The sequence below is a fragment of the Empidonax traillii genome, unplaced genomic scaffold (genome assembly GCF_003031625.1).
Source record: "Empidonax traillii isolate 1590-97213 ecotype Southwest subspecies unplaced genomic scaffold, ASM303162v1 scaffold20:size5563877, whole genome shotgun sequence".
NCBI classification, from domain to species: domain Eukaryota; kingdom Metazoa; phylum Chordata; class Aves; order Passeriformes; family Tyrannidae; genus Empidonax; species Empidonax traillii.
Genome location: NW_020955213.1, coordinates 2574154 through 2582967, shown reverse-complemented (window position 1 = coordinate 2582967; position 8814 = coordinate 2574154). Strand labels below are relative to the sequence as shown.

The window sequence follows — 8814 nt, the reverse complement described above, 5'->3', positions numbered from 1 at the left end:
ACAAGTCACAGATTCAGATTCCCTGCACTGACAGCCTTTACATCTTCAGCTAGAATGTAAACTATCGACCCTTGGTGCAAAGACAGACAGAGAACATAGAAAACCACCACCTACATTGTTTCAAAAGTTAGTTATAAACCCACACATTTTTAAATCTATATCTAATTTCTAATGTAAATTTGTCTGGTTTCAGCTTTCAGCCACTGGTTTTTTAGTTTGGGCTGTTTTTTAGCCCCTTTCTGCTGCACTCTCTATAAGATGCTCTAGAAAGTAGTATTTCATTCTCAACCCCTAAAATCAAGACCTCAGGACTGAGTAATTTCATCATCTAATTTGTCAGTCTCTATCAGTACACCACAGTAAGATCACAGAACTGCTGGAAGTCTCCCTGTGCAGGAAATAGTTTCCAGACCTCCTGTTGAGGAATCATTGCTGTAACAGCACCAACAACAGAATTGTAGCAGGAGTGGAGTCAGATATCTCCAGGAAAAAGGGCTCAGTCTTGCCTGGGTTTGTGCGTTTCCCCTGCACCTGCCGGCACACGGCACTTTGCAAGATCAGTCTTAAAACACTGAATTCAACAAGTTTAAGTTCATCGGAAGCAATAGAGGCAAACTCTAGTGATCCTTCTCCCTCTGTGTGAGGGAGTGATCCCCCTCGCACTCCCAGGGCTCAGCCGATCGGCCCCGCTGCCGATCCAGCCGCACAACTTTGATGCCTCAGGCATCGACTTCACCGCAGCCGCTCCGCGCCCTCGAAGGAGCCTTGAAAAAGTTACCGCCGGCCCGTGGGAGCGGCGGGGAGGCAGCGGGCGGTAAGGCCCGAGGGCACGGCACGGCACCAGGGCAGTGCCCTGCCCCGGGGCTGCCCCGATGGGGCGGCTGTCCCTGCCCCCCGGGGGAGGCGGCCCGGCCCCTGCGCGGCGAGCGGTGCCCGGCGCGTCCCACCCCCGGCCTTGACGCCACTCGCTAATGAAATGCTAATGCCGGGGCGCGGAGCCGGGCGCTGCCCGCCACCATAAAACCGGGAGCGGCGCGGGGGCTCTGCCCCGCCGCCGGCCCGCAGCCATGCAGAGCGCGGCCCCCGCCGCCCCGCCGGCCCTGCACCTGCTCACCTCCTACTTCATCGACAGCATCCTGGGCCGGGGCCCCGCCGCGGGGCGGCACGGTGAGGGGCAGCGCGGGGCGGGACGGGGCGGGCGGTGCGGTGGGCACGGTGAGGGGCGGCGGGGCTCTCCCCGCCCGCCCCGGTAACTCCGCGGTTCTCCCCGGCAGGCGCGGAGCGCTCGGTGCCGCCGCGGCCCGTCCGGGCGCGCAGCCCCGCGGAGGAGCCGCCGGCCGAGGGGCGCGGGGGGCGCCCGCCCGGCCCCGAAGCGCCCGGGCCGGTGAAGAGGAAACAGCGACGCTACCGCACCACGTTCAGCACCTTCCAGCTGGAGGAGCTGGAGCGCGCCTTCCGCAAGTCGCACTACCCCGACGTGTTCACCAGGTAGCGGGAGGGACGGGCGGGGGGCCGTGCGGGGCGGCCGCCGGGCTCCGGCGCTAACCGTGTGTGCCCCCGCAGAGAGGAGCTGGCCCTGCGCCTGGACCTGACCGAAGCCCGGGTGCAGGTGAGTGACGGGCGCGGCAGTGTCGGGGAACCCTTCTGGGGGCTGGGGGCGAGCTCAGAGATGCTCCGCGAGGGCTGAGAGCGGGGGGAACACAGCGCGCTGTCCCCCGTGCTCGGCCGGGAGGGAAGGGAAGGGAATAGCGGCGGGAGCCGGAACCGCGTCCCGTCCTCGGCGGGGGGTGCTGAAGGGACAGGGCAAGGGACCCGTTACCTCCGCGGCGGGGAAACGGCTCGGGAACGCTCCCAGGTTGCCCTTCACACCCGCGTGTGCTGCCGCCTTCGTGGGTCTAAAGGCAGGTACTGCCTCCTGAGTGCTAAAACAGCCTTTTAAAAATAAAAATAACAAAAAATAACAAAAAAAAAAAAAATCAGGTGGTTCACAGCAAATGAGAGGTTCTGTGGGGTATCCGAAGTTATTTACAGAGGCTGAAGTGAAGTTTACACCCTCTTTTTGCTCTAACTTAGCTCCATAAAACAGTCACACTTCTAAATGACTGGTTAAAACAAATGAAATATTAATTTGACATTCATATATGACAGTCAGGCACTCTCCAGGAAAATTTTATGCCCGGCTGGACTGTGATTGTAACAATGCCCATAGAGCTTCATCATACAGAGACAGACACTAATCACTTGTAGCCTGCAGTTTGCTTAAAATACAAATGACCTTTAGTAACTTTTCTGACTCTATGCAGTCCTGCTTAACAATACCTCTTAAGAAACAGTTTCTCTAGATTCATCTCTTGTATAACCTAGAAATCCTTTCTATAGGGAAACTATAGCCTTAAAAAATTAATAATAGTTGTTTCAAAAGGTGTGAAGGCTTTCAAAGTATTTTTAAGCTCAAAATGACAATTGCACTAAATTTGGCTTGTTCTGTATATCGGATATTGACTGTTCCAGTGCAGCTCTGGGTTTGTGAAACTTGTGAAAGACTGAGAACTGGTACAGCTGCTCAGTGTGACAGCCCTACTAACTCCTGTAGCTTTGTTACTGTTGATGCCAGATCCTTGTTTGTATACGTTGTCATTACTTCAGTCACTGGATCTGTGATGGTTCACACTAGCTAATGTCTGCAAAAGTGTAACTTTTTTAGTTGGTATTTTTTTAATATGCACCATATTCAGAAAAGGCCTTAGAAGTATGAATGATACTTCATAAGTGACTCATCTGAGAATACCTAGATGCACTTTTCATCTCTCTTTTGTGGACTTGGAGGAAATTATGTGCCCTGTCTTCTTCCTACCATCAACAATCCCTAAAACCTCTAATCACTGAAATGGCTCAGTCTCTGGCAATTACACATGGCATCCAACAGTGGAAAAGACATGGGTGGAAAGCCGTTAATTTACCTGTTATTATCACATTCCCTTTGTGGGATACATGCTCTGTAGACCTGGTGAAGGAATGGTGCAGTGATATATGGCAAAGAGGAACCCTTCTCTTAATGACTCATCAAGAAGAAATTGAAATCTTTATGTTTGATGGAGTAAGAAAGGAATTAACAAGGGAAATAGCATAGCTGATGCATCCACGGTGGATGGAAGGAACAGCAGAAAGCTGTTCCCAGCACCTCCTCACCTCCTTAAGATATCAGATGTTAGCACAAGTCTCCTGGGCACAGACACAGAGTCAGCACAGTTGTTTAGGGTGGGCTTGCAGTGCACAGTGCCTCAGCTCCAGTGAATGTGTTCTTATCCCACGGGAAATGGGGCTTAGCCTGGAGGGAAGGGGATGCATAGGAATAGGCACTGTATTGATGGTGATGTACTGTACTTAGCAAGCTGACTTAATTCCCTAATGCTTGCCTCATGTGCCTGTGCTCACAATTGCTCTATAAGGCACCCTGTGTGGGATGAAGACTTCCAGTGCTGTCCCACGGTACCTGGCTAAACCAGTTGACGTGAAAAGTGGCATCTCTTTATTTACTCAAGTGTAAACTCAAGAAACTGATCTCGATGCAGTCACACCATTTCTTCACCTCAGTGTGTTTTCAAACTGAGGTTTGCTTCTCTGGGGAGAGCCTTCCATCAACCAGCTGAAAGGGGTACAAGCCACAGCATTGTTCCTCCTCTTGCGTTTTGAGTCTTACATGAAAATGAACAAGTACGAAAAAAACCTACGTGAACATACGCTCATTTCAGCATCACTTCAGAGAGATCCCCTCACCCAACCCCCATCATTTACTTGTATAGAGGAGGGGAGATGGCAGCGTTCCTTACCTTGGGAAAGGGGCAGTCAAAGGGTCTGCAAAACCTTTTCATAACCTGGAGCCATGTTGGGGTGCTGTTCAGTAGCATTTGCATCTGTTGTTGGCATTCTGCTTCTCATAGTTCATACTGTTTGGATAGGAGGAAAATAGGAAACAGTTAAAAGAATATGTTATTTTGTTAATGTGAGCAGTAAAACATTCCATGGGTATTTCAGTACCATAAATCACATCACTTTTAAAACATGAGCTTACAGATATAATTGATCTGGGCATCCTTGTCATATTTTCTCATTATGATCCTCTTATTCAGCTGCAGCAGAAACACTATACAGTTAGACACATCTGTTTCTTTTTATCATCATTAGGTATTACATCAATTAAATAGGATACATTTTTAAAGGAAATTACAGCAAGAAAGCTATCAAATTTTACATGCTCACCTTTTCCTTTATGAAAGACCTAAATCTCTTGTCAGATATGCTGTAATTGCAAATATAATCTGGGTAATATTTAGCATACAATTCAAACTTGATGGTTTAAAACTCATCTTTGAGTAGTAAGTAATGCATTTTTTTCCACAGTATTTTACCTCCGCTATTACAGTCATACCATAAAAATCTTAAGACTGGTATAGTAGTTTCTGTTATGGTTAGTTTGGCACTTGAGGTATGGCTGAAAACAGAGTCAAGGTAAGTTAAGCCTTTTATTGGAAGCAAAAGAAAACTACCTAACGAAAGGTTCAAGATGACTAATCTGAATGATAATGACTATAATGTATGCAGTAGATTTTGAAAGCTGTTTCTCATGTCAGTGCAAGGTATGAGTTGTGGATCTGCTCTTCTGTTACCACTTGCAGTGATGTTTGTACCAATAATGAACTGAAAGCTGGCTTTTTTTATAAATTATTAGAAATCTATGCTGGTATTTCCTTCCAGTTTGACAAATAAAAAATCTGAGAGATGACTATAGTTTGGTTTATTTTGCAGTCAGAGTGCACGTCTGCACTGCAGTGATCAAATGGATTTGCTTTAGGGAGAGAAGGCAGGAAAGCAGATATCTCATTTTGTGATAGGCTTCTTTATGAAGAACAGATTGAAGAACAGTGCTAAGATTTAGGAAGGTCATGAACACCTTGGCAGTATTTATCTTTCGTAGGAAAGGCTATATCTGCATATCTGCAGTGTGAGACAGTTCTCCGCCTCTTCAGCTGGATTTTATTTTCATAGAAAATACGAACACTATTGAGTTGATCTTCTCCTATGAGATCTTAGCTAAGCTCCACTTACAAATATTTAGGATTACTGGTTAACAGTGATTTAAAGTCATCTGCCGTAAGGCATTTATGAGTGGATCTTTTGTATTAAAGGAAGAGGGGTTTGGTTCAACAGTAAATATTTTGCCAGCTGCATCAATGCGTGCAGTAGTATCTGGTAAGAAAAACTACAGAGTAAGTTCATCTAATGCTTTTATAATTTTTTATTGAAGGTCTGGTTCCAAAACAGAAGGGCAAAGTGGAGAAAACGTGAAAAAAATGAAATTCTGGGGACTGTTCCAGGAATCTCCTTAACTCACCCACTTGGTCTATTTTTGGATGTTCCACTGAGTCATTCTCCCCTCCTAGATCCCACGTGGAGGTCAATGCCTCTTTCAACGTTGGCTGTGCCATCCATGTCTCCAGCTTTTAGTCCTTCAAACTTGGGGCCATTTGGCCTCAACAGCCTTACCTGGACTTCTCTCTTCAGAAATCCTATTTTAAATCCACATTTTGGAAGGTAAAGAATCAATTTTTTTTTTTCTAAATCTCTTAACTGTTAAAAAATCCTGCATTTTTGTTAGTTTGATACTCACACGTTCTCAATAAATGTGTTCCCATAGAGAAGTAAACTTAATAAAATGGGTTAGTTCCCGTGGTTAGGAATAGCAAGATTTAGGTTTGTCATGCTAGTAAAAAATTAACATGTAATTTTTTTTGAAGACTAACTGTGCATACTTACTGTAATTTTGTTCTCACTGAACTGTAGTCTTCACACAGACTGCTGTGACCTGGGTGGCTGCATATATATATATATATATATATATATATATATATGTATTAAAAATACAAAAAACATTTAGAAAAATAGAAGAAAGCACTCTTGTTGAAATTGGAGCTTGTATGGTAGTTCCACCTTAACAGACAAACAAATGCTCCTTTTCACATGGAATCAGTTGATCTGAACAAATTGGCTGCATAAACAGCCATATAAATTGGTCTTTTTATGAGGTGGTTTATTGCTTTCAGAGAACAGGCTGATCTGCAGCATCCCTTGTTTGTTTAGAAAGGATTTAGCTGAGGAGTTAAGCAAATGCTTGCTGTTCTAGGTATCTGCATGCCATGTCTGATCATATCTCTTTCATTTTCTTTAAAAGTGTTTTGGTTTTTATTTAGGGTGGGGTTTTCTGGTTGTTTTTGTTTTGTTTTGTTTGTTTGTTTGTTTTTAAAGGCAAGAGACTATGCTGCAAAATAAAGCTAAAACCAAATGTATATGTGGAACAAATTGGAAATTTTGGCACTTTTTTTTTTTTCCTGATACTTTGGGTGGGGAAAGCTGCCACTCAGTAAATACTTGTTCTCCAAAACAATTCTTAATTTGGATAATATTGACTTCTTTCAAATACAGGTTTCTCAATGCTTTAAATCCTCTCGTGACAACAGCTTCAGTACTAATGAAAGCTCCTGGACCCCCGTCAGACCCTGCTCTTACTGCCTTCACCGATCCAGCAGCAGTTGAAAGGAAAACGTCAAGCATTGCAGCCCTAAGACTCAAAGCGAAAGAACATTCAGCACAAATCCCTCAATTAAACCTCATCTCCAGTCTTACAAACACTAACAAAGAACTTTGTTAGGAGCTCTCCCACAGACTGCAGCCACGGAGGGGGAAGTGAATGCCTTCTCCAATAAGTAGCTCTCGTTAGAGAGACACGTTTTAGAAAAAGAAAACACACACACACACACTCAGAGCTGTAGTTCCTGCATCTTCAGTAACGGACTGAAAGGAATAACCCTGCTAAAGATGGTTTTCCTTCATTACCACTTTAAATCAGGTGGTAAGTTGGCTTGCATAATTTCTCACACTGCAGAAACAGACGCAGGAACTCTCTCTTCTTTGTAAATCAGGCCAACATGAATCTGAAGCTTTGAAATCACCAGACTCACCAGATGCTAGTCCAAAGATTCCAAATTCTTTGTAGAAATAACTGGTTTTCTAAGCAATTATTAACTTACTTCTCAGGAGGAACTTTTACATGCAGTACTTGAGATGTAAGGATGAGTACACAGTTATTAACTTGGAGATGATGCTTCATGTTGAAGTGCAAATACAAGTGAAATATTGCATTCTAGACAGACTCAGCAAAAACGAGATAGGGACTGTTTTTAGTATGGGCTTTCGATTCAGAACTAGGTTTGTACAAAGAGTACCTTGTTTTGAATTTTTTTTAAAAGTTTGTTTTATGTTCAGGGTGGCAATGTTTTAATAGTTAAAGAAGTTTAACCTTTGTATATGGAAACTGTATCCTGTGGAAGTAGGTTATCAGTGTGCAGTAAATTGTGTGTAGTTCTCTGTATATGTACATACTTGTCAAGCAGTAGCTCAGAGCTGTAAATATGAAGTTGCTGAATACTTGTAGCAAGACTTCTGGCACATCTTACAAGACCAGTAAGTTAACAGATTACTTGTACATTTTGAGACATTTCATGCCTTGAGTAGGTTCAGAATTTAAGTGAAAACTAAATGTGAAGTGTTAAATTCTTCCTTGGACTGATGTTGGAATGAGTGAAAACACAGTCCTTACTGAGCAAGTGTCTACAGTCCTTCAAAATCCTGGATCCCTTTCTGGCCACAAGACAGGTCATTTTAAAGTCTTTACTGAATTTCTCCATCCAGGACATGGGACTGAGAACAACTCTCTACAGGTCTGATGCTTTAGTGTAAACTGAGGATAAGTAGTATCCTCCTTTTGCAGCTTACTCGCCTACCTCACAGGGCTGTTGTGAGGACTGATTAAACAAACATGACACTGTGCAAATGACAGTTATACAAGTGCTAATTGTTGCTTAGCAGTTACAAAAGAAAGGCCAGTAGCTGGTTGCACACGGAGATCACCTTTCCCACACCTCTAGCTGAGGTGAAAGCAAGCTCTGTTTCTGTGGGTCAATGGGACAGCATAGAACTCCTCCATTGGTGCTGCCTCATTCCTCAAAACCATCCTCAAATATATTTATACTGAAAAGATTTTGTATATTTTTGAACTTGTTTCTCCAGGCAGCTCTGGGACTAAATTAAAACTGCAGTTTGAGGTGCAGAGCTCCAGCTACCTCACTGCTGCTTCTGGTGACTCTGCCGAGCTTGTGCTTGGGCACATGACAGAGGAGGCACTTTGCTGGGTCAGACAGATCAGCTTTCCATGTCCTCTGAAACACTTGTCTCTTGGACTGCTCTGGAGTCACAACCTACCGAAACAGTGGAAGTATTTCTGGGTTTGTAGACCTCACAGGTAGGAGAAGGTGGTGGCATTTCACTGTTAGGAAAAGGCAGCTTCCCACCCGAGTAGCACCAGGGCTGTGCTGTGCATGAAGCAGCAGGAGGCTGGGGAAGTGATGTAACCAGGACCTCTCACAAAGTTTGTTTCTTCCACAGCAGCTATTTGCTTCCACCAGGCCACTCTCATGGCCCAGGCTGCCAACTGGCAGCACAACACGGTATCCAGTCAAGCGCTGAGTTTGTTCCAAATTAACCTTTTAAGTAGGTTAATGGCTTGAAAACTGTCATTACACAACTCCTGTTCCGTACAACGTCTGTGGCATCTTGCCTTACCACCAGAGTCTGGCTCTTGCAATGCAAAGAGGTTCTGCAGAAAAGGAGACTCTCTCACTGTTTCATTTAAAGTAGCAGAAACTGTCCTGCATTTGCCATGAGCCACTGAGAAAAGAACTCTGCAATAATAATAAAACC

General features: G+C 44.7%; 1 protein-coding gene across 1 annotated transcript; it reads left to right on the top strand.

Moving 5' to 3' along the window:
• The first annotated feature begins 1067 nt into the window (after positions 1-1067).
• Positions 1068-7894, top strand: ESX1 (ESX homeobox 1). The gene is made up of 5 exons (XM_027899903.1): positions 1068-1167; positions 1275-1488; positions 1564-1609; positions 5306-5592; positions 6481-7894. The coding sequence occupies exons 1-5, from the start codon at positions 1068-1070 to the stop codon at positions 6704-6706; spliced, it is 873 nt and encodes a 290-aa protein (XP_027755704.1). The 3' UTR covers positions 6707-7894.
• Positions 7895-8814: the final 920 nt, after the last annotated feature.